The sequence below is a fragment of the Chrysemys picta genome, chromosome 4 (assembly GCF_011386835.1).
Source record: "Chrysemys picta bellii isolate R12L10 chromosome 4, ASM1138683v2, whole genome shotgun sequence".
Lineage (NCBI taxonomy): Eukaryota > Metazoa > Chordata > Testudines > Emydidae > Chrysemys > Chrysemys picta.
In genome coordinates this window covers 63,447,427-63,472,639 of record NC_088794.1, presented here as the reverse complement: position 1 = coordinate 63,472,639, position 25,213 = coordinate 63,447,427, and the positions used below count along the sequence as shown (strand labels likewise).

Here is a 25,213-nt window from a genome sequence, read left to right as displayed (position 1 = left end):
ACCCTCCCCCTCAGGCTTTGGAATGCTGTCAAACTAAACTGGAGCCCACGGTTTAAATTAAACTGTATGTGAAACCGAAGGCTACTTGAAATGTTGCTGGGTTTTTTTACATTAAAGTTTATAAGGCTCAGAAATGCAGGGCTCTGTCCAGCCCTGCCTGGAACCAGCAAAACCCTGGCCCGAGGGGCTTGGATTATTTGGGCAGCAGTAATGTGACAGGCCTGTTGTCCAAACCCACAAAAAAGAGACAGACCCCCTGCCCCAATTGATCTTACAATTGAAGTCCAAGAGGAGAGACCGGCGGATACAACAAACTGATGCGGGGGAGGCACATGGCAGCAGTGAGACCGTTAGGACCAGTATAAGTGATTCCCGTTGTTTCTGTGTGCTCCTCCGGGAGTTGGCTGGCTGTATCTGCCTGTTTTGTCTTGTCTTGTCTTATGCTGATTGGGGTAGGGACCCTTGTCTTGTTCTGTGAGTGTACAGCGCCGAGCACAAGAGCCCTATGCTACGTAATGTTTTGATCAATGACCTTGAGGAAAACACACAATCTTCACTGCTAAAGTTTGCAGATGACACAAAACTGGGGAAAGTGGTACATAGTAAAGAAGACAGGTCACTGATACAGAGTGATCTGGGCACAAGCCAACAATATGTGTTTTTAATAGGGTTACATGTAAATGTATCCATCTAGGAACAAAGAATGCAGGCCATATGTACATGATTGGGGACTCTATCCCATGGAGCAGGAAGTCTGAAAAAGATTTGGGGGTTGTGGTGGATAATTCGCTGAACATGAGCTCCCAATGCGACATATTGGCCAAAAGAGCTAATGCCGTCCTGAGATGCATAAACCGGGGAATCTCGAGTAGGAGCAGAGAGGTTCTTTTACCTTTACATCTGGCCCTGGTGTGATCGGTGCTGGAATATGGTGTCCAGTTCTGGTGCCTACATCCTTCTTGAACTGTGGATAAACTGGAGAGGGTTCAGAGAAGCGCCATGCAAACGACTAAAGGATTAGAAAATGTGCCTTATAGTGATAGACCAGTGGTCCCCAACGCGGTGCCCGCGGGCATCTATGTGCGCCCGCATACTGGCCAGCAGACAAGCATCCGCCGAAATGCCGCTGAGAAGCAGCAGCATCAAGAGGCGTCGCCGCTGAAATGCCACTGATTTTAGGCGGCATTTTGATGGCAACGCCTCTTGATGACGCTGCTTCTCAGCGGCATTTCGGCGGCGATGCCTCTTGACATTGCCGCTTCTCGGCAGCATTTCGGCGGCTGCTTGACGTCCTCGGTGGCTCGTCGTCCGGTGCCTGCCAGACAAAAAAGGTTGGGGACCACTGTGATAGACTAAAGGAGCTCAGTCTATTTAGCTTAATGAAGAGATGGTTAAGGGGTGATGTGATCAGTCTGTACGTACCTGCATATTTAATAATGGGCTATTCAGTCTATCAGAGAGAGATATAACATGATCCAATGGCTAGAAGTTGAAGTTAGACAAATTCAGACTGGAAATAAGATGTAAATTCTTAACAGGGAGGGTAATTAACCACTGGAGCAATTTACCAAAGATTGTGGGGGATTCTCCATCACTGACCATTTGTAAATCACGATGGGCTGTTTTTCTCAAAGTTCTGCTCTAGGAATGATTGGGGGAAGTTCCCTGGCCTGTGTCATGCAGGAGGTCAGACTGGGTGAGCACAATGGTCTCTTCTGGCCCTGGACTCTATATGAAGCTGAATGTATGAAACAATGGGCTCCTAGTCCCTGAATGGGGCTCCCGGTGCTACCAGCTTACAAGGATCACAGTGTATGGGAGACCCCTATACCCATCATCCTGCCCCTGCATTGACAAAGCTCAGTATTCAGCCCACATCTTCTCTGGTAGAGGTATCTGGAGAAGCCTTGGCCCATCTCTCTGGCTCCTGGATAGCACAGCTCAGTTGCGTGGCTTCGGTCGGATGACTCTGGCTATGGACGCCCTCTCAGCAAGGGACTCGTGCAGGTTAGGTTGGCGGCATAGCCAGGGCTGGCTCCAGCATTTTTGCCACCCCAAGCAGTGGGGAGAGAGGGGGGAAAAAGCTGTGATCAGCTCTGCCGCTGCTTCATTCTTCAGCGGCAATTCGTGCCGCCCCTTTCCGTTGGCCGCCCCAAGCACCTGCTTGGTGCGCTGGTGCCTGGAGCTGGCCCTGAGTGTAGCCCAAGCAGCATTGTCTAGCTGTGACATGACGGCAGCTGTCTGAGGTTGAAGTTCTCCGTGCAGTCAGGTAGCCAAGCACCCGATGCTTGGTCCGTAAATAGCCTTCTGCTGCAGAGCCCCCGGGGGGAGGGTTGGTGAAACAAGCACAGCCAGAACTTGCAGGCTAGCAGGTTCGTATCTAGCAAGGTTCTGGGTTCAGGCTCTCCCCGTCGGTGCTGAGCCTGGGGAAGGGGTGGTGGTACCCTTGCAATGCGTCTTCATGATGAAATGCATGGGGCCAGATTCCCAAAAGCTCAGCATCCCAATGGGGGCAGACGTACAGTAAAGCTCAGCTCCCATGTAGTACCCAAATAAGGGCTGATTTTTAAAAAGGGGTCAGTCAACACCCCACCCGCTGGGCCAGCCCAGATTGTGGGTGCTCTGAAAATTCTGACCTTATCCGAGGCCTCTCCTCCCTGTCGCCAGGGTTGGGGGTGGGGCTTGGAAAGGGACCCACCACTGCCTTCTCACGCTGAGCCTTGGCTGCCGGAGGTTAGGTAACACTGTACTAAGCCAGCCTGTGGTCTTAACCCAGACAGACTCGCCAGTCAAATTAATGGGCCTGATCCTGCGCTCTCAACAGGGGTTTATTTTTTAATAGCTGTAATTCTGTTGAGTATAATGGATTTACTCCTGATTCCCATGGGGGTGAGTGGGATCAGGATCAGACCCTCTCTGTGCAGCCCTGTCATACTTCAGCTTTGCTGCCGGTCCTTTAGAAAGCATTGTCTCCTTTCACACCAGTGCTTCCAGGGAAAGGGTGCGGGCACTTTCTCTGCCAGTGCTATCATTGGGACAGCTTGCTCCAGCGAGCCCGTCGAGCTGATATCACTCGACAGTAGGTGGATCCTAATAGGTGGGGCTCTGTTTCCGCCAGCCCCTGCCAATGTCAGAGAACCTGCACGCAGTGAGGCAGGCTGTGTCTCGGGGACCTTTGTGGCAGGCTGCTCAAAGCCACATTCATGTGGTGTGGGGCGCTTTGCTTTGAGCGTGACGAGCCACCCAGTTAATCCCAGCATGACACATGGCCAGTGGTGCTTTGCCCGTCTAGCACGGCCGCGGTGACTTACTCTGCTTGCTCTGTAGGGGTTAGAGGCAAGTTTTCCCAGTGTGGAAGAGGGTGTGTAACACATGGGGCTGGTCACAGCCTATGACTATGCTGCCTGTTGGAGCCAGCTGAGGTCACTCAGTTAGGGTGAACTGCAAACAAAAGGGGGCAGACAAACCCCAGAAGCTGGTGGTTATTCCAATATTTAGATTTACCAAGCCAGCACAAAACAGCTTCTATAGTATCATACAGGTTACTCAGAAGTCCAAACAACGCAGTTCCCTTAAAGTACCCAGCCTCAGGCCTCCATCCAGATACACGTCAGATATGATGATGATTACTGAAAATCTTATCTCATCATGTAAAAGAGAGGTTCTTCCAACCCCAAAGGATCAGCCACATACCCAGGTCCAATTATAACTTGGATCTTACCCAAAATATATGCTATAGTCAATTCTTGTTAACTAAACTAAAATGTATTAGAAAAGAGAGTGTGTTGGTTAAAAGATCAATATACATACAGACTTGAATTCAATTCTTGAGGTTGATACATAGCAGAGGTGAGCTTGTAGTTGCCAAAAGTCCTTTTAGAAATAGTCCATAGGTTATCGTCCAATGTCCATATTCAGGGTGGCACCTTTAAGACTAACAAATGTATTGGAGCATAAGCTTTCGTGGGTGAATGCCCACTTCGTCGGTTGCATATTCAGGGTGACTCCAGTCAGTGACTGGGGATCTCAATCTTTATGGCCTAGGATTTCCCCCTCTTGAAACCCAAAGCAGATCTGAGATGAAGAAGGATCGTGTCCCTGGGTTCTTACACATTTCCAGCAGCCGTTTGGCCTGAGAAACAATAGGCTTAACTCTCCTTCTCCCAAACATCCTGGCAATTAGCACAGGGTAATTTATCCATTAACAGTTCAGATACAGGTTATCACAACCTTCAAAGAGACATGTAGACAATAATACTATTTCACTCAGGTATCTTCCTAAATGTTAATAATCCTTTTTTGATCTTTGAATCAAAGCTATAGCAATAGACAAGACTTGTTTGCTTATATCACAAGACCTGAGCAAACATCTATCCTTCTATATCTAACAATGTAGACTTGCATTTCAAAGCTCTATTCATTTACATATCTTCCTAACAAGTCTCTAAAGTTCGGCCATGGGTCAGGTCAGTCTGTGAGCTAATTAACTCTTTCTGGCCTTGTCATCTTTCAATGAGATATTATATTAAACTCATAAACGTCACACAGCCAAGGGGCCTTGAAAGTACGATCATGTGTCTGTCCATGTGTGATCCTGCAGGCGGCGCCCCGGGGCGTGGAGGGGTTCAGTGTGCACATGGCCTGTCTCATGCCCCAGCATGCACTGAAGAGGGAAGGGGGGTGTCAGAAGCAAGGAGAGGAGGGGTGGCCAAGTTAGCCTGTCACTTTGGAGACCTGGGTTCAGGTCCCTGCTCCCCTAGAGACTCCAGTGTAACTGGGCATGGCCCTGGGTATGGTAGGGTTACCATTCGTCCGGATTTACCTGGACATGTCCTCCTTTTGTGTGCTAAAAATAGCGTCCGGGGGGAATTTGTAAAGCACTCACAATGTCCGGGATTAGCAGAGCGAGTGGCTGGGAGGGCTGCAGGGAAGTCCCGGGCTGGACTCAGGAGCAGCTGTAGAGGAGCCGGATCCGCCCGGCATTCTGAGCCAGCAGCTCCCTTGCAGCCCAGTCCAGCAGCACTGTGGAGGGCCAGACCGGGTTTTGTTGTGCAGGGCCAGGGACCAGGTTTTGTTGTGCTGGGGAGCTCAGCCACGTGTCCGGCTCGGCTGCACAGAGCCCAACACTCTGTTCTGAGCAGCAGGGTAAGGAGGTCAGGGGGCAGGAAGGTTCTGGAGGTGGAGGTCAAGAAACGGGGGGGGCTCTTTGGGGGGAGTGGAGAAAGTTTTGGGCAGTCAGGGTACAGGTAGGGGGTAGGGTCCTGGGGGGCAGTTGGGGGGGTCTTAGGAGGGGGCAGTTAGGGGACAAGGAACAGGGAGTCTTAGGTAGGGGGTGGGGTTCTGGAGGGCAGTTAGGAGCAGGGGTCCCAGGAGGGGGCAGTCAGGGGACAAGGAGCAGGGGGGGAGTGTTTGGGAGTTCTGGGGGGGGCTGTCAGGTGGCAGGGGTGGGGAGATGGATCGGAGCAGTCAGGGGACAGGGAGCAGAGGGGTTTAGATGGGTTGGGAGTTCTGGGGGGGGCTGTCAGGTGGCAGGGGTGGGGAGATGGATCGGAGCAGTCAGGGGACAGGGAGCAGAGGGGTTTAGATGGGTTGGGAGTTCTGGGGGGGGCTGTCAGGGGGTGGGGAGTGGTTGGATGGGGCGTGGGAGTCCCAGGGGTCTGTCTGGGGGTGGGGGTGTGGATAAGGGTTGGGGCAGTCAGGGGACAAGAGGCAGGGAGGCTTAGATAGGGAGTGGAGTCCTGGGGGGCAGTTAGGGGCAGGGGTCCCAGGAGGGGGCAGTCAGGGGACAAGGAACGGGGGGAGGGTTGGGGGTTCTGGGGGGGCGGGAAGTGGGAGGGGCAGGGGCGGGGCTAGGGCGGGGCTCCTCCCGTCCTCTTTTTTTTTTCTTGCTGAAATATGGTAACCCTAGGGTATGGCTACACGGCAGCGGGGAGCGAGCCCCTGGAGCCGAGCTTGGGGGCCAGCCTGCATCTCTGCCGGCGCACCAGCTTCCCAGCTGCTGTCTCCAGTGGGCTGGTTCCTCTCTGTGCACCCGAGCAGCCAGGCTTCCTCCCAGCTGCAGTGTAGATGGACCCTCCGGGCCTGAGCTTCCCATCTGCATGCTGGGGTTCACAGCATGGCCCCGCCTCGCAGGGTGGCTGTGCTGATGTAACGACTGAGGCACTCAGACCCTGCGGTACTGGGGGCCAGCTAAGTACCATAGACAGACATCAGGCACGTCAATTCTGCTCTTCCCTGGCTTTGCCAGAAGCCCTGTTGGCGGGATCTCGGAGATGGGAGCGTTGTCAGCCTCCGAGTTCTGAATCGTTCCCAAGGACCCCTTTTCTCCCAGGGTCTGTCGGGCGCGCGAGGCTTAGATGGGTTTGAAAATAAAGCTTTAAAGAATCTGGATATAAATTGCTTCTCAGCTCTGTGAATTGGTTTCCCCTTCCACAGTTTTGCAATAGCATGACCCCTGCTCTTCTCCAGTAGCCAAGAGAGACTTTGGGGTAGGCAAGCCCTGAACTGCAAATGTTTAAAAAAAAAAAAAAAAAAAAAAAAAAAGGCAGTGGGGGCAGACTTCTGCAACCCTTTTTTATACAACATAAAGAAACAACAACCAAACCTCAAATCTCCCCTGCAAGGCTGAACAGAACGGCCAGCTCGAGCACCCTCTCTTCAGCTGCTTACGTGTAGGGAGCATGTTGGTCAGAGGGGCCAAATTCACCTCTTGGCTTTATTGGCACACTGATTGCAGCGAGGGTGCGCAGACGGGCTGGAGGGAGACCTGCCCGAAGAGGAAGTGGGTGGTAAATGAGCACCTCTTACACCGATTTGCCATCCAGTGTGTGCACTAAAGGAGCATCACGTCCCTGTGCTGAGGGCAGAGGGAGGAAAAATAACTCAGAGGAGAGTGTAAGATGCAGGAGGAGAGTGTAGGCAGCTCCACCTGACGTCCTCTGGCTTACACCTGCTGTGTAACTTACACCCACAGTTACATCAACACTGTGTTAGGCCCAGGCCCTTCTTACTCGAGTCCCATCTTACTATAGTCAGGCTACCAGCAAGGAGCCCCTCCCGGCCATGGAGGAAGGGCCATGTGACCGGAGCAGTCTTGCAGCCAGGGCTAGGGGAACGGGAGTATCAACTGACGCCTTTCTGAGAGGGGAAGGCACCAAACTGGGGCTCAGGAGAGCTGGAGTCTATTCCCGGCTCTGCACTGGCCTTCTGGGAGACCTTGGGCGTGGTCCACAGAAGAGCTGGGCTGGCATCTGTGAACCTCAACCGCGGGGTCCCCTGGACATTGGGTCCCTTGTGCTTATCCTCCTTCAGCTGCAATTGTTCCCCTGCAGCGTCCTGTGCTCTGTCACTGCTGTGACGCCTCTCTACAGCCTGGGCCTGTAGCTTCCAGGATTTCTGCCCGGGTGAGAGGAACTAGAGGAATGTGAATATGAGACCTTCTCTGTCCCGACTCAGCCCCTGAAAACACAGGCCTTGTTCAGCATGTGATCCTGCTGGTGGCACGTGCCTGGTCACAGCAGGAACAAAGCAGGCATAGATAATCGGGGATCAGACTTGGGTACAATCAACAATGGTGTAATTAACACATGCCCATGTCATGGAAGGACAAGGAAGGGGGCCTGACGTTATGGCCCTGGGTAGACCAAAAACATGGATAAACTTAACTGGTGACCATGTGGGCCAGGAACAACTAGCTCTCACGTGGAAAGACTGATAGAAATTCTGTGGGCTCTTCTGTCCAGCGGCTCAGAGAAGTGGTAACAGCTGGAGATGAACATTATCGGGCAGCATTGTTGCAGAGGGTGGGTGTTGGGCTCAGTTCTTCTCTCATCCCCATGGTAACTCCACAGGCCTCATGATGTAAGTGGGAGGAGAGTGGGGCTCATGGTTCCACGTGTGCCCAGACACTCACCAGCCTGACACCTAAAGAGGCAGGTGGAACCCAGAGGTTTTGCAAAAGCACCTGAGCAGGTTAGGCCCCAACTCCCATGGAAAGTCGACTCTCCTAGGGGCTGTGAAATCCCACTGTGTCTGTCTGCATCTTCAGGCCCCTAGGTTCCTGGGGAAATCTGTCCCAAGGGCCTGGTGTACACTGGGAATATCTCCATTGCAGCCACTAGGGCAGGTTAGGAACCGGCCCTGGTCTGCTCACCGACCCCTGCCAGCATGATGGCGATGAAAACACCAATGAAGCTCCTCTTGGCAGGTGGTCCCCAGCTACAGCCAGGTGGGGTGGGGTGGGGTGTGAAAGGCCGTCCTCATGTGCGTGTTGAGCCAGATTCTGATCCCGTGATGGTGAGACTCCATCGGCCCGATTCTGATCTCAGCTACACCAGTGTAACTGGAAGTAACTCCAGTAATGTCAGGGCAGCGCGCCTGTGTTACACGGTGTGCCTGGAATCAGCCTGGCACAAGGGTGGGTCCAGCAGGAGGAGTCAGGCCCGTAGCGCTCCCAGTGCACATGGCCGGTGCTGTGCGGGTCTCGCTCTAGCTCACCTCTGTGCTTTCTCTTCCAGTCTGAATACCACTACGAATACACGGCTTGTGACAGCCTCGGCTCGCGGTGGAGGGTGGCTGTGCCGCACACCCCAGGACTCTGCACGGGCCTGCCAGACCCCATCAAGGGCACAGAATGCTGTAAGCTACTGGCCTGCCCCAGCTGCCCTGTGCTCCCTGTGCAGGCGGTGACTGGGGGAGGCTGCACTTGTCACATCTCATCTGTGCCACTGGCTTCCGAAACGTCCCCACCAGGCTATTAAAGGGTACAGGCCTGCTCTTGCTCCCTGTGAAACTGGGGGGAGCTTTGCCACTCGCTTCCCGAGCAGCAGGCCAGCAAATATTAGGCCTGATTCTCCTCATGTAAATTAGGAGTAACCTCCTGAGGCCCCATTCCCCTCTGACCCCAGTGTAAATCAGGAGTAACTCCAATGAGGTCAGTGTAGCTAAACTGAGGTAGCACCAGTGTGAGCAAGAGCAGATTCAGATCCTGTATATCGGGGGTTTGTTGAGTATTTTTCCATCCAGTGATTATTGTAATAGAGGCTCCAGAGAAAAGACAGTGTTTCATAAGCTATGGAATGGCACAGTTCTCTGAAAGGGACCAACAGAACCTGTCTGCAGATAGCACCGGGCATTCATTAACCAAGACTCAGCTTCTCTTCCATTCCTGGGGGAGACTAGGAAGACAGGACTGCAGCAGGGGAGCCCTTTAAAGTGAGCTTTAAAGTTGCATCTGAAGAAGTGGGTTTTTACCCTTGAAAGCTTATGCCCAAATAAATCTGTTGGTCTTTAAGGTGCCACCGGACTCCTCGTTGTTTTTAAAGTGATCTGCGTATCAGTTCAGTCAGACGTATAGCCCGTAAAATGGGGATAACAAATCACACTATAGCCCCGCGCTGGGAGTCTATGATCCTGGCACTCCAGATGCAATACAAATGCTGGGGATCGTTGGCTAAACCCCGGTCCGTGTCCACCTCTCTCTGAGCTCTCTCTCTGGGGTTCTATGTTACAGCTTTCTCCTGCAAAGCGGGGCAGTTCCTCGACATGAAGGACCAGTCGTGCAAACCGTGTGCCGAGGGCAGGTATTCCCTGGGCACTGGCATCCGCTTCGACGAGTGGGACGAGCTGCCCCACGGCTTCGCCAGCATTGCAACCAACCTGGAGAGCGACAGCAGCGTCTCGGAGTCCATGGAGAACTGCACCACGTGAGTTGGTTGTTGCTGCACCCCAGGGCACGGCCACCTTGAATGGAGCCCCGGGCTGCAGCCAGCATCCTTGGCCTTTTGTGCAGGAGAGCCTGGCTTCTAGGAGTGCTGATCCCCCACCCTCTGGCTGCAGTCAGTGTGAGCTGCAGGCCACCGACACCTGACAACCAGGCTTATGCCATAATTGGACAAATCAGCGTGGTTCTGCTCTCACTTGCCCAGTCTCACACAGGGCCATCCCTAGCTATTCTGGGGTCCTACGCAGCCCCAGACCTCTGTGGGGGAGGGGGAGGCTGGCCCCAGGCCTCCGCATGTGGGGGCGGGGCTGGCTTGGGGGCAGGGGGAACCACCCCCCAGCACTCACCAGCGGCTGGGGTTGGGCCGCTGCACTTCCCGCTGCTGGCGAGTGCCAGCCCAGCCCTGCTGCAGTCCTCAGGAGAGTGGGGGCAGGGCTGGGGCTGGGGCTGGGGTGGAGCAGGGGCAGGGGCCATGGGGAAGAAGCAGGGAAGGAGCTGGAGCAGCACACAGCTACGCAGGGCACCAAATTTCCTGGTGCCCTACGTAGCTACGTACTTTCCATTGACAGTGACACTACTCCTGATTTACACCGGGGAGTGAGGGGAATCAGGCCCAGTGAGGGTACTTCTGAGTCACACCGCGGTGAGGGAATTTGGCCCCAATAATTGTGTCACCATAAGCATGTGATGTAATTATTATTACATCCTATATCTAAATCACTGTGAGTGGTTTAGAAGTGGGGTTGAATGCACTGGACTATTCATGGCTCTGATTTGGGTTGGTATTTTATGCCCAACAGATCTTTAGGGGTTAGACATTTTGTGCATCCAGTTATTGCTGAATAGCAGGGAAAAGCAGATCAGTTTTGTACATGAGCAGTAGCACACGAGGGAGTGAACCTGAGCCAAAGGGAACTGGGGATTGACTCAGCGGCTGTGTTTTGAGACTCCAGGGCATGGCATTGTCTGAACCTGACCCTAACGCTGCCCCAGAACAGCAGCGAGACTCCAGTGGCACGATTTGACGGCAGCCCTAGTTGTTAGGGCTCATGTTAGCGTGACGGCGGCAGAGGCAGGCATGCGATAGAGTCAGAGCGTCCAAGTGCCGATGGGGATGGAACGCTCTGCGCGTGAGCTGCTTCTCCACGGAAGTCCCTCTGCATGCAGGCTGCCTGCTGCTGTGCTCACTGGGCCCTTGGCACTGGGAGAGACTCTGCCGTCCAGATCCCAAGGGGGCATTTGGGGCTAAAAGGATCGCTCTAATTTTTCTCTTCATCCTCGGTTCCCCGCCTCTTTTTGCCCTGTGTTAGGCCAGGCCCTTCCCTGCAGGTGGGGTAGGTAGCCAGCAGGGCGGCGGTATGAACACCACTCCCGCGAGCCGTCTCAGGAGTCTGCTCCAGCCTGAGTCCTGCAGCACTGCCAGGCCCGGCGCCCGCCTTGTTCAGTCCTGCAAGGTTTCATGGGGCTCCCAACTGAGTTCTCCGGCCTTTCACGGGGCCAGGTGTTTCAGGCTGTCCTCTGACCCGATTAGCCCTGCTTTCTCAGGCTGCCTCACAGCCTGTTACAGCCCAGGCAGGGCTAACTGAACAGGGCTGGTTGGCCCCAGGCCTACTGGCCCCTAATGGGACAGCCTGCCCTGCCACACTGCTCAGACCCTCAGATCTGGGCCATCCTGGTTGGCGGCTCTGTGCTAGGTAGGTGGAGCCTTGTGCCAGCTGCTTTCTCTCTCTCCCGTCCTTTAGTTGACTGCCCTCGCGCGCCTGCCGTACCGGGTGTTGTTCCCATGACATCCCCATAGGATGTGCCGTGGGGCAGAGCTATGATCCCCTGCCCCTGCGACCCACTGCCGCTGGAACAGCGCTTTGCCCAGAGCCGTGCAGAAACCTCTGCCCTGCCGCCAGGGGCGGGGAGCATCCTCTCCCCGGGACCAAGTGCAGCAGCCAGTGGAGCGGATCCACTAGCTGAGCAGTGGGGTCCAATCTCCCAGCCAAAGCTAGTGGTAGCCACAAGTTCCTCTCCCCACTGGTGCCCTCTGACCAGGTCTTTCCCATGGTGGGGCAGAGTGGAGCAGCCACCATGTCCAACTGGCAAGGTCAGTACCGCGTGTTCGGTGGAGGGTCTCCCCACCCGCAGCTGATCCAGCCCAGGCCTGTCCAGAGGACCGTGAAGGACCCCATGTCACAGATCACAGGACTCGTGCTCTGCTTGGCTCTGTACGGTCCCTTGGGGGGACCCACTTCAGTGCGACAGCCCTTCTCGGGGTCCACTCTGTCTCGGGGTTAAGCCGTAGGGCCCTCTGTCTCCTGGAATCATACCTCTCCGAGCCTTAGCATGCCTGTCTCTCGCCATGGGCCCCCTCAGGGAGTCCACTTGCTCTGGACCCCCGGGGCCTCCACACCCAGAGGGAGAAATGCAAACCTGATCTCTAGACCGGAGTGATTCTCAGCCAGTGTAACACAGGAGGGTTTATTGAGCGTCTGAACCCAGCACAGGAAACTCTCCGGGCCTCAGGCCTGGCCTCCCTCAGCACAGCACATCTAGGTCTCTCCAGCCTCCAGGTGGACTCTGGCTGCTCTCTCCTCCCAGCCCAGAAACCCCCTCCTTCCAGCTGGGCATCCAATATCACCGTCCCCCAAGTCCCGCCTCTGTCCTTTGTCTTCTGTCCCAGGTAAGCAGACGGCCTGGGCCTCCTCTCCTCTCATCTGTCCTTTGTTTCCCCTCTGGCTGGAACCGGCTGGTCAGGTCACCAGGGTCCTCTCTCCGCAACCCATTGTCCTCCCACTAGCCAGAACCGGCTGTGACTCCTGAGCTGGGCCTCCAGGTCACCAGTCGCTGGGGTATCCATTCTCCAGGCTGCTCGCCAGTCACTGGGGTGTCCATTCTCCAAGCTGGTCACCAGGTTACCAGTCACTGGGGTATCCATTCTCCAGGCCGGGCACCAGTCGCTGGGGTATCCATTCTCCAGATTGTTCGCTGGCTCTCTGTAACAACAAACTCCCTCTCCCACCACCTTGTTAAACCAGTAACACACAGGGAAACTGAGTCCCACGCCCTCTGCAAACAAACCAGTGAAAACAACAAGAAAAGCCCCTGCTTCGTCACACCTCACATGTAGCGCTAATGTTTAGCTGGGCTCTGGCACCAAGCAACAGGACCCCTGTCACCCCCCAGCCCTGAGCTGCACCAGCCGAGCTACTCCCACCCTGCATCACATGGCTCTCTGGTCCCCCTGTTCACCCCCATGTGTCTGAAGCACGGATGTGCTGTTCAGGGAGTAGCCAACCCGGAAGCCTGGTCCCTTCTCTAATGAAGTTGCACAAAGGTTCCAACTGCTTCTCCTGTTGCACGAGGAGGCATGTCAGGTTTCAGAGTAGCAGCCGTGTTAGTCTGTATCCGCAAAAAGAACAGGAGTACTTGTGGCACCTTAGAGACTAACAAATTTATTAGAGCATAAGCTTTCGTGGGCTACTGTCCACTTCTTCGGATGCATATAGAGTGGAACATATATTGAGGAGATGTGTATATACACATACAGAGAGCATGAACAGATGGGAATTGTCTTACCAACTCTGAGAGGCCAATTAAGTAAGAGAAAAAAAACTTTTGAAGTGATAATCAAGCTAGCCCAGTACAGACAGTTTGATAAGAAGTGTGAGAATACTTACAAGGGGAGATAGATTCAATGTTTGTAATGGCTCAGCCATTCCCAGTCCTTATTCAATCCTGAGTTGATTGTATCTAGTTTGCATATCAATTCCAGCTCAGCAGTCTCTCTCGTTGGAAGTCTGTTTTTGAAGCTTTTCTGTTGTACGATAGCCACCCGCAGGTCTGTCATTGAATGGCCAGACAGGTTAAAGTGTTCTCCCACTGGTTTTTGAGTATTATGATTCCTGATGTCAGATTTGTGTCCATTAATTCTTTTGCCGAGAGACTGTCCGGTTTGGCCAATGTACATGGCAGAGGGGCATTGCTGGCACATGATGGCATATATCACATTGGTAGATGTGCAGGTGAATGAGCCCCTGATGGTATGTCTGATGTGATTAGGTCCTATGATGATGTCACTTGAATAGATATGTGGACAGAGTTGGCATCGGGCATGTTGGGAGCTACAGATCCGTTAGAGCGTCCAGCCCACAACCCAGAAAGACCCTTCCCTGCTGTACACTTTCCCAGGGTTTCTCTAACCCTGCTGTTGAATGTCCCAAGCTATAGAGCTTCCATCTTTTACCCTGGGTGACCTCCTGCCATCAGGAAGTCTTCCCGGATAGTATGGATTCACCCTTTCTTAACATCCCTTCAGGTGTGCTGCACCCCTGGAGCTGTGCAGGCTCAACACTGCACTGCCCCTTTCCTTCAATTTTTGCCCAGTGCATACGTAACCTGTGGAACTCACTGTCACATGATATTAGTTAGGCCAAGAGCTCAGTAGGATTCAAAAAAATGGAATAGGCATCTCTGGATAAGAACAGCCACAGTTAGACTAAAGTGTTAATGAGATAAGGGCTATAATCCTTGGAGCATCATAGCATGAGCCGGCCAAAGACTGTCTGGGCTCTGAGCAATATTCCATCGGTACTCACTGAGATTCTCGCCCCTTCCTCTGCAGCAGCTGGTGCTGTTAGCACCAGACTGGGCTAGATGGCGCCTGGTCTGGGCTAGATGGTGCCTGGTCTGATCCAGACTGGGGATCCTGCCACCTTCTAGGACCTGCCTTTTGCCCCTCCCCCACTTCCACTCCTCCCATCTTCAGAGTTGCATAGAAAGCCTGGCACTCTTGCAGGCACGTCAGCCCCGGCCCTCTAACCAGGGAGGGTCCAGCAGCACCTGCCTGGATGCAGGGACGGCCATTTTAAATCATCCCTGGTGTTATCTTTCTGCGCTAGATCAGAAACAGCGTCTGTATTGTAAGGCACCTGTCACTGCAACCAGCCCTAGTAGCTGATTATCATTTGTTAGTGTGAATGCGATAGCCTCTGGCCTCCGAAAGCCTGCCGAGGGCTTTACCAGCGACAGGGTGGATAGATGCGCAGGTATTGGTTCTTCCATCACTGAACTGCAGCCACCTATGGGGTGGTACATGGCAGCTGTTCAACAGCCCACAGCAACCTACCCAGCTGTTTTGGAGGTGAAGGAGGGCACTATTGCTAACTGCAGCTGCTGGAGGAAACTAAGGCCTTGTCTATATTCAGTTGCATTACTGCTAATTTAAGCCAGGTTTACATTGATTTAGCTTAATTTGGCAAAGAATTTACTTAAGCCTGGTTTAAATCTAATTAAGAGTTCAGTAACATGCCGTTAGTTAAACCAGGGCAACTCTGAATGTAGACAGGGCTCAGGCAGGTTTTAGGTCTCCTCCCTGCTGCTGAGTTCGCACCACTCGCAGTCTGCCGTCCCGCACAACTTCGTTTCCCTCCTGTCCTTTGATCACTTCCCGTGCCGAGAAGGCTCAGATGCTTCAATCGAAAACAGGCTTTTCATGAGTCACTCTCCCTGGAAGACTGCGACATGGCACTAGTGAGAGCGTTTATGCAACTTGCAAATGTAACCTACTTCTAGCATCACTTTAATTATTCATCCCACTTCCGGGCACACTCAGAGCAGATGCAGCTCTGCAGAGCCTCGTCCCCTTTCTTCCCAATAGGGCTGGATCGGTCTGTTTGGCTCAGAGCAGCGACCAGCGGTGGGGCAGGAAGGAAGGTCACTGAGCATGCTGCTTTCCTGCCATGTGACATGCTAGCGAAGAAGATGCGCTAAGGGAAGGTGCGGTGATCACAGTGCTCAGGGCGGGGCCTTTCTAGTCAGCTATGCCGTTCTGAGCACATCTGCAAATCCCTGGTGATGCCAGTGACTGCACTGACCTGACTGAGAGCACAGTCTGGCCTGTGTGCTCCATGGGGCAGGCTGGGAATGTCTCACCCCTGGGCCTTGTCGCTCCTCCCCCCCGGTGAGCGATGCTGTTCCTCACTTTGTGCTTGTAGTTCTCCCTTCCCTGAGCAGCGTCTGGCCTCGGTGCTCTGCTCACTGCCGTGCTGTTTTCGCTGTTCCAGCTCAACCTGGGTGCCCCTGGGAGACTACGTTGCCTCCAACACAGACGAATGCACAGCCACCCTGATGTATGCTGTCAACCTGAAGCAGTCTGGCACCGTCTCCTTCGAGTACATCTACCCAGACAGCAGCATCGTCTTTGAGTTCTTTGTACGTCTCCTTGGGTTGCTGCTCCTCGTTGGAGTTCTCCGGGACACGTTCCCTTATCAGAGTCTCCAAGGGCTGGTCTGATGCACACCCTGGGAGGGTCAGGAGGGATTGAACCTGGGACCTAAACACGTGAGCCTCTACTGCAGGGGTGGGCAAACTAAGCTGGCCCGCGAGCCGCACCATGCAGCTCCCAGAAGCCACTGCATGGCCCCGCTCCGGCTCCTACGCGTTCCAATGGGAGCTGCAGGGGCGGTGCCTGCGGGCGGGGCAGCGTGCAGAGCTGCCTGGCTGTGCCTCCATGTAGGGGCCGGAGAAGGGACATGCCACTGCTTCTGGGAGCCGCTTGAGGCAAGCGCCACTCGGAGCCTGCACCCCCTGAGCCTCTCCCCAACGCACTACCCCAGCCCTGAACTCCCCTGCTCTCCAAACCCCTCAATCCCAGCCCAGAGCACCCTCTTGCACCCCAAACTCCTCATCCCTAGCCCCACCCCAGAGCCTGCACCCCCAACCAGAGCCCTCAACCCCTCCCGCACCCCAACCCCAATTTTGTGAGCATTCACAGCCTGCCATACAATTTCTAGTCGCCGATGTGGGCCTCGGGCCAAAAACTTTTCCCACCCCTGCTCTGCTGCCTGAGCTACCTGATCCAGCTGTGTTAGCCATGGCTGGGGCAGGCTCCTGACCTCTCACGTGGCTCAGATGCCACTAGCGGGGGACAGTCCAGCTGCTGTCACAGTCCCAAGAGGAAACGTGCATTGAGGGGTCCCTGCCCATCTCTCTGGCTCGGCAGGAGGTGGTTCAAGGTTGCCTGCAGGATTCTCTTGGTGCCCAACTGCTGGGAGTGCCGCCTGCTTGCACTGACCCGGAGGGCAGGATGGCCAAAGTGTGGCTGGGCTGTCCTCCAGGTTAATAAGCAAATACTCCAGGTCCCAGCATGCAGTGCTCCATCTCAAGCTGCTGGGTGGAGCACTGCATGCTGGGACATGTAGTCTCTGTGGGTGGTCCCTACAGTTGATGTCCGTCCTTCGTGTGATGCTCTAGGGCTTGTGCACGTTACTCATCTCACAGAGCCCAGTTTGAGGGGGCTGGGATGGCAGTGGAAGGGTCCTTTCAAAAACAGTCAGTGGGGTGAGAAACTGCACTAAGAACCCAGCAGCATGCCTCTGAGAACTGACCTGCCAAAACTGCATCCTCAGCCCGAGTTCCATGTGCCGTAGGTTCAGAATGATCAGTGCCAGCCAACCGTGGAGGAGTCCCGGTGGATGAGAACCACGGAGAAGGGATGGGAGTCCCACAACGTAAGTAGGAGCCAACTGCAAGATCCTCCACCTCCCCACACAGCGTGGCACGGCTGGGGGCATGGCTGGCAGGCTGTGGAGACCCACATCTGCACTCACAGCCAATGAGCTAACCCTGTGTCCCAGGGCTGCTGGAGGAGTGGCAAAGGTCCCTCCTCCCCATCACTGGGGGTGATCAGTTAAAATCCAACCAATAGCTGCTGGGGTCACACTCAGTGCCCCAGAGTGACTGTTCACTTAGAAAATCGTGGCCACAGGGGATATCCCCGGTGTCCCAGCCAGCACTCCCTCTGTCAGCACAGCTGGTTCGAAGGCCCAGGACGACAGATGATCTGTTGCTGAGTGCAGGACTGCTAGACTCTGATTCTGTCCCTGCCCACGCTGCTATAAGTCGGGAGTGCCTGCGCTTGGTGGAGCTGCAGCGGTCTGAAACCAAGTGAGATCAGAGCTGGGTCCCTGCTCTAACCACTGGGTATCACCCCATTCCTGTGTCAGCCAGTGCCTCTTTGGACCCTGCAAAGCAACGTCCCATTTCCTGCCAGGATTTGACCTACCCCCAGGGGGTTTTGTTTAATCTCGTAGGTGGAACTGAGTCGCGGTAACAACGTGCTGTACTGGAGAACCACGGCCTTCTCCGTGTGGTCCCAGGTCCCCAAACCCGTGCTGGTGCGGAACGTTGGCATCACAGGTACGCGCTCACCCACTGCACGATCGCACCAGCCACTCCCCACCAGCCACAGTCCAAGCTGAATTGGTGTCCTTCCCTCCTGCCCCAGGGGTGGCCTACACTTCAGAATGCTTCCCCTGCAAAGCGGGCACCTACGCCGCCACCTCGGGATCTTCCTTCTGCCAGCTGTGCCCAGCCAACTCCTACTCCAGCAAGGGTGCTACCTCCTGCCAGCGGTGTGAGCCAGACACCTACTCAGGTAACAGGCTGTGTGTTCCCAGGCCTGCACCCCGGTACACAGCTGCTGCGTTAGGCACCCTGGGACCTTCTGACGTGACCCGGCCCAGCTGTGCTGTTCTCACTCCACTACAAACCCGCCCCGAGCAGCAGGGGCTGCCAGCGCATCACCATCGGTGTATCACTTCCTGTTCCCTGCCCACCTGTGGGATCTCCCGGCTGCACCTGTCTCACCCCCGGCAGTGCCCACCAGGAGCCTGGGAGGCTGACCTAGACCCTGGACTCGTCCCCGGACATTGCTGTCCCCTCCCCCCACCCCCTTACTGCTGTTGAAACTAAGGGTGAAGGTGGCTGCTTTGGTTTTCCTGCTTGTTCCCACGCCAGCGTCCCCAGAGATGACCACGGAGCCCTGCACAGAGAGATGGGACTGAACCTCTGTTGCCCTTCTCCCAAACTATGGGGGAAGGGGTGAGATAAAGGGGGCCCAGGTCAAAACCGGGGGGAGGGAGGGAACAGGTCTGGTTTTACAAAAGAAAACTCTGCTCAGATGTTTAAAATCCCCCCCAACCCCCTTCTGTTTGCTTTGTCCCTGCTGCCCCGGAGCCAGCAGGGGAGCCCCCGAGGTTCCAGTTTTTCAGGCCTGCTATAAAGGGGAGTGATTTTGTTACAACATTCCTGCAATGGAATGGTGCATTTACCAGAAACTTCTGACTCTGGAGAATGTGGCGCAGCAGGTCATTCGAAGGCCAGCAGACTTCTCTGGGGCATCCCATCGAAATGAAAGCAGGCCCAGGAAAGTCCCACCTTCGGGAACCTGTCACAACAGTAATACTGTCCCTAGCTCTCATAGCACTTTACAAAGGAGGTCAGTATCCGTATCCCCAGTTGGGGAAACTGAGGCATGGAAAAGGGACGTGACCTGTCCAAGGTCATGCAGTAGTTCAGTGGCAGAGGCCTTGGGAAAGTCACTTACTCTCCCCCCCACAGTCCGTCCGTCCGTCCGTCCAACAGGGATAGCGGCCCTGCCCTGCCTCACTGGGGATGTGAGGAGAAACACATCAAAGGCTACTCCAGCAATAGGAGCCGGAAGACACCTTAGGTAGATAAACATACAGCACATAGTCAGTGCATCTTGACAGTGACTCTTGGGGGGAATACGCACCATTAGACCCCGGAAGGGTTAATCAGCGAGCAGCAGCTAGTCTGTGCATCATAGACAAGCCCCACATCACGTGAGGGACCCTGGACACGCTAATGGGAGGGTGTGAATTCTGAGGAAGAGCCAACGTTGTTCTCTCGCGGCACATGCTACTTGTGCTTCTGGGATTGAGTGGGCTGCGCTGCTCTCATTGCTTAGTTTTAACCACAATCTTTTTCTTTCTCAACAAAGACCAAGGCTCTAGCTCTTGCAAACCTCGTCCGCCCTGCACAGATAAGGATTATTTCTACACACACACGGTCTGCGACACCAGTGGAGAGGTACGTGCCGGCCAGTCTGCCTTATTGTCACAGGGCTGCCTCGGGAGTCACAAGTTTCTATTGTTTAGCACCGCAGTAACACTGTGCTCTTCTGTTCATGTTCAAAGCATTGACCGGCATTAGCTATTGAAAGGACACAGTTTACTTAAGTCATGCTCCTGTCTGCAAACCTTGACTTGCCTTTGTTACGCCCAACCCTGTAAGAGCCTGCAGTGGGCAGAGAGCGCACCGTGTGTTTGCTTTGTGCGTCAGGCAGCGCTCTGTCTCAGACTGGTCTGACCATTTCCCTGCCCTGTCGGCGGAGAGCTGGGCAGCTTCCCTCATTGGGTGTGTCTTTCACACCCAAACCTGGGGAAAGCAGACTGACTCCATGGGAGCAAACCCACCGCTGGCCCATTGGTTAGGGTTGTGTCTTTTTACATATGAAGGGCACAGTGGGTCTGAACAACCGTGGCACTAAGTGTAGGCAGCATACAGGGCCTCACGACACACGCTGAACGGTTCGGGGGTCTCCTGGTGCGCAGAACACAGCGAGGGCCACTGGAAGGCTCACTAAGTACTTAAAGGGGTACCACCCAATTCCTCTACACTGCCGTTAGGGTTTGCGTACTCCCAGCCATTGTCCTGCTTTAAATACACAGGCTTAGCGAAAGTGAGACAGCCCGGGGGGCAGCTGTCAGGGAAAAGGGGAGTGTCATGAAGTCCCCGGGCGATGCTCTGGAACTGCTCCCTACAAAGCCAGTCAGGACTTTGGAGAGCCTCCTCTCCCTCGGAGCAGACTGTCTTCAGGGCAAGAAGCTCACACGGCTTCACCTCCTGGGTCTCTCCTGGGAGCATTCAGCATATGTCCCTCCGTGCGCTTCCCACAGCGAGTCCGCCCAGGCGGGGTCCTGGGGAAGCCAAAGGGTTCTGCACCCCCACTTCACAGTCGGACATGACTCTCGGCCAGCCAGTAAAACAGGTTTATTAGACGACAGGAACACGGTCTAAAACAGAGCTTGTAGGTCCAGCGAACGGGCCCCCTCCGCCGGGTCCATTCTGGGGCCCAGCGAGGCAGACCCCCGTCTGCCCTCCCTTCCAGTCCCCAGCTAGCTCCAAACTCCGGTCCAGCCCCTCCTTCTCTGGGCTTTGTCTCTTTCCCAGGCCAGGAGGTCACCTGATCCCTTTGTCTCCAACACCTTCAGTTGGCACCTTTGCAGAGGAGGGGCCCAGGCCATCAGTTGCTAGGAGACAGAGTGTCAGGCATTTATGTACACTGGCCCTTTGCTCTGCAGCAACCATACACCCTTATCCCACCACCTAGATACTTAAGAACTGCATAGGGGAAACTGAGGAAAACATTAAGAACAGTCCCACTTCGTCACATCTCTCCCCCCTTCGAGACCGACTTGAGCGGGATCACTGCAGCCAGTGACCTGGGGAAGTTCGAACCCACCAATGTTCCCAGGGATGCCCCAACATCTCTCCCGTTCCTTAGTGAGAGTTACACCAGGCCCTTCCAGTTTCATGCCCTCCCTTTGTTCGAGTGCGCTTGATGGCACTCGCAGGCCGCATGTGGGAAGGCTTATGTGGCCCGTGCCCTTTTGCCACCCCAATACCCCTGGGGTTCAAACTGGGACTGGGTCTTCTCCCAGCACTTTGGTCTGGAGGGCTGCGATTCGGGCTCTCTTGGTTAAGAGCCCCTATCTTGACCTTGGCCAGCTCTGGGCTTGGGCAGCTGCTGCCCACCTTGTGGCCCAGATACAAAACCTCTGTCGTCCCCACCTTACACTTTTCAGCTTTTACAGTCGATCCCACCTCCTTGAGGCAGCCCACCACCCTCTTCACCTGGGACACATGTCCCTCCCAGGTCTGGCTAAAGACACACATGTCATCGATGTACGCCAGGGCCAAGTTCTCCATCCCCCTCAGCTTGTCTAGAATCTCCCCAGGCTTAGGCATGGGGTAGGCATCAGACACTGTGATGGCTTTAAGCTTCCAATAGTCCCCGCAGAACTAGATCATCCCGTCTTCCTTGGGGACCAGCCCCACGGGTGAGGCCCATGGGCTGTTGAATGGCTGGATCACATCTAAAGCCAGCATGTCCTTGACCTCTCTCTCCAGGTTCTGGGCTACTTTCCCAGTGACTCTGAATGGGGAACACCTGATGGGGAGATTGGCTCCCACCTCAGGGAAGAGATCCACCAGGGGGTCTTCCCCCTTCTCCTCCCAATCCTCCCTTTTCAGGTCCAGGGGTCCCCTCACTTTCCTCCCATACAGCAGCTTAAAAGGGAAGAACCCTGTGGATTCCTGGGGCACCACCAGCTGCCTCCCGATTCCGCACAGTTCTACTTCCCCTTGGGGAGCCCATTCCTGGTACAGGAATCCCTTCTCCCACAGGACTCTGTCCCTCCAGCCTTCCCCACGGGGGTTTGCAGCACTGTGGCCAGCAAGTTCCCTCAGCTTCTTCAAGGAGGGATCCCTCTGCAGCTCGGTCTGGAATTCAGCTGCTGGGGAAGGGAGTGGGACCTGCTCCGTCTCACTGGCTGGGCCTGGGGTCACAGCCCCCCGAGCCCTGTCCCTGGTAGCTCCCTCCCTGCTGTGTAATCACTTCCCAGCAGCATGTCTGGACCAGGCAAACCTGGTTGGCAGCCGACCTGTCCTGTCTGGGTGTCCCCCCACTCAGCTGGGGTCTCAGCTCCCACCGTGCTCAGCGCTGCCCTTGCTGTCCCAGTGGGGCCAGGCAGCGAGCTCTCTGCTCTCCTTACAGCATCAGAGCCAGCGTGAGCTCGGGTGTGCAGGGGGACGGGGAGCATCTCTCCATCCCACTCAGCCCCAGGGGTCTGGTTACAGGTAGGCAGGTATTCTGAGCCCAGCAGCCCCTCCTTTCTGCCAGCCAGGTCATTTGCATTTTCACTGACCATTTCCATCTTAGCCAAATGGTTCCCTGGATCCTGTCCCAAAGAGACACAGTCACCCCCCTCAACAGGACCTCACAGCTGATATCCTCCTGGGTCTGCACAGGGATCCAGGCCATAGGCAGGGTGAGGGGCTTCATCCCTGGGACCTTCACCCAGGTCACACAGCCCCTCAGCATCTGCGGCTGCACCACCCGGGGCCCGACAACAGTTCTCTCTGTCCCAGGGTCTCGCCACCCCAGGCATGTCCCCCCCATTGACCATCACCTTCCACTCCCTCTGGGGGTTCGAGGGGCCTGAGCCCAGGAGACTCCACGCAGACATATAGGCCGGGCCAGGAGTGGGAGCCTGTCCACCACCCCACCCCTCTGGCTGACAGTGTCTATGGCCTTGGGACCCAGCAAGGGAGCTAGATACTGGGGCTTTTCCGCAGGGTCCCCCTGGTTCAAATCACCAGCCTGCGTGAAGGCCGTGTGGTGGGCATCCACATCTCCTCCCTCCTTAACCAGGGGCAGCAATTTAGTGTCGAGGCTCCCTGCAGAACTGGCAGCCCGGGGTCTATGCCCACTCACTCCTGGGAGCCCCCTATGCCTCTCCGCTCCACCATCGCCAGTCCATGCTGCTGTTGCTTTTCCTGCAGCTTTTCCTCGGGCTCTTGCTCTCTCTCACAGTCCTCTCGCTCTCTCGGACTCAGCTCCCATCCGTCTCCGATCCCCTGATGGGGAACCCGATCGTGAAGACCCCCGTCTGGTTGGGGACCAGACTCTTGGGGATGCCTGGCTACTGCTCCAGCTGCTCCCAGATCCTCTTCTAGCCCCGTCTGGATCAGGAATCTGCTCCTTAGAGCAGTCCTCATCCTCCAGCTGCACGATTAACTGGGCCTTGGTGAACTTCCCAATGCGTAACCCTCTCTTTTTGCACAGGATCACAATGTCCTTCTTGAGGAGATGGTGATAGGCCATCACTCCACTGTTCCCAAGTTTCTTTGGACTCACAGGCCTGTGTGCTCTCAGCTCCCCCACTGTTTCCAGGAAGAACCCCTAGTGTGCCAGCCCTTCTCGTGGTCACCACCTCTTTGCCAGGGTCGAGCGGCAAGCTCCTCCGCCCCTGAGACTGCTCGCTGCAGTCCTTAGGGGGACCCCGTTACTCCAACAGTCCTCCTCGCTGGTCACACACTCCTAGGGGTTAATGGCCCCCTGAAACCGTCCCTCTCTGAGCCTTCACCGTGCTTGGTCCTTGATATCCCCCCTGTTTTACTGCTCCCCAGTCATTTACTGCAAGAAGCGCCATTCACTGGGTGCAGTACATCCCACCAGTTGTCATGGAGTCCCCGGGCGATGCTCTGGAACTGCTCCCTACAAAGCCAGTCAGGACTTCGGGGAGCCTCCTCTCCCTCGGAGCAGACCGTCTTCAGGGCAAGAAGCTCACATTGCTTCACCTCCTGGGTCTCTCCTGGGAGCATTCAGCATATGCCCCTCCATGCGCTTCCCACAGCGAGTCCGCCCAGGTGGGGTCCTGGGGAAGCCAAAGGGTTCTGCACCCCCCACTTCGCAGTCAGACGTGACTCTCAGCCAGCCAGTAAAACAGAGGTTTATTAGACGACAGGAACACTGTCTAAAACAGAGCTTGTAGGTCCAGCAAACGGGCCCCCTCCGCCGGGTCCATTCTGGGGCCCAGCGAGGCAGACCCCCGTCTGCCCTCCCTTCCAGTCCCCAGCTAGCTCCAAACTCCGGTCCAGCCCCTCCTTCTCTGGGCTTTGTCTCTTTCCCAGGCCAGGAGGTCACCTGATCCCTTTGTCTCCAACACCTTCAGTTGGCACCTTTGCAGAGGAGGGGCCCAGGCCATCAGTTGCTAGGAGACAGAGTGTCAGGCATTTATGTACACTGGCCCTTTGCTCTGCAGCAACCATACACCCTTATCCCACCACCTAGATACTTAAGAACTGCATAGGGGAAACTGAGGAAAACATTAAGAACAGTCCCACTTCGTCACAGGGAGTGAGCTAGACTTGGGAAGGCACCTGTGCGAGTACCTGCATGCAGGCTAGAGCCCAGTATGACTGCAGCATAGTGGCGCTGCCTGGAGTGGGACCTGCCAGCACACCCTGCTCCTGAGTACGGCCGGCGGGAAATGGAGTCTCTTCTCCATTCATTTTCGTTTGTTCTCTGGAAACGCACATTTGCAGTCAAGGGGCTGGTGTGGGGTTTGATAACAACACAAACCTGAGCGAATGCCAGGAACCAGCCTCTTCTCCACATGGCTCCACTTCAACCAAACGGTCTTGTCGGTGTGGGAGCAGCCGTGACACAGTTCTTCAGCCTGCTCTAGTCCTGAGCTGTCCCAAGCCCTCTCCTCTGAATGCTCAGCCGCTGCCCAGCGCTCTCAGGCACTGCGGGGTCTGAGCAACTCCCAGTCTTGCCACATGTCTCCCCGCACGCCCCTGGGGGGCAGGGCAAAGCTGTTCTCCCACGTACAGCTGGGCCCCGAGGGCCGAAGTGACCTGTCACTCAGGAGTCTCTGGCAGAGCTGGGTAATGATCCCACGTCTCTCGGGTGCTGGGTGGGTGCCCTGAGCACTGAGCCATCTCCCCAGGTCAGGGACAGGTCCAACGTAGCACTTCTCACCTCATCCCCTTGGGAGCATTCGTGTTAAAAATGGCACCAGATCCTCAGCCCAAAGGGAGTCTGGTATTCCTGGCGACATGGCGGGGCCTGGA

General features: G+C 55.4%; 1 protein-coding gene across 4 annotated transcripts in view; it reads left to right on the top strand.

Annotated features, from left to right (window-relative positions):
• ELAPOR1 (endosome-lysosome associated apoptosis and autophagy regulator 1) overlaps positions 1–25,213 on the top strand; it is a 90,744-nt gene that overhangs the window by 26,439 nt on the left and 39,092 nt on the right. For all 4 annotated transcript variants that reach the window (XM_024112583.3, XM_065592452.1, XM_005312200.5 and 1 more), the window contains exons 2-8: positions 8,517–8,637; positions 9,512–9,704; positions 15,772–15,919; positions 17,137–17,217; positions 17,800–17,905; positions 17,994–18,143; positions 19,512–19,600. In XM_024112583.3, coding sequence (XP_023968351.3) covers positions 8,517–8,637; positions 9,512–9,704; positions 15,772–15,919; positions 17,137–17,217; positions 17,800–17,905; positions 17,994–18,143; positions 19,512–19,600 — 888 coding nt within the window. The remainder of the gene's footprint in view (positions 1–8,516; positions 8,638–9,511; positions 9,705–15,771; positions 15,920–17,136; positions 17,218–17,799; positions 17,906–17,993; positions 18,144–19,511; positions 19,601–25,213) is intronic.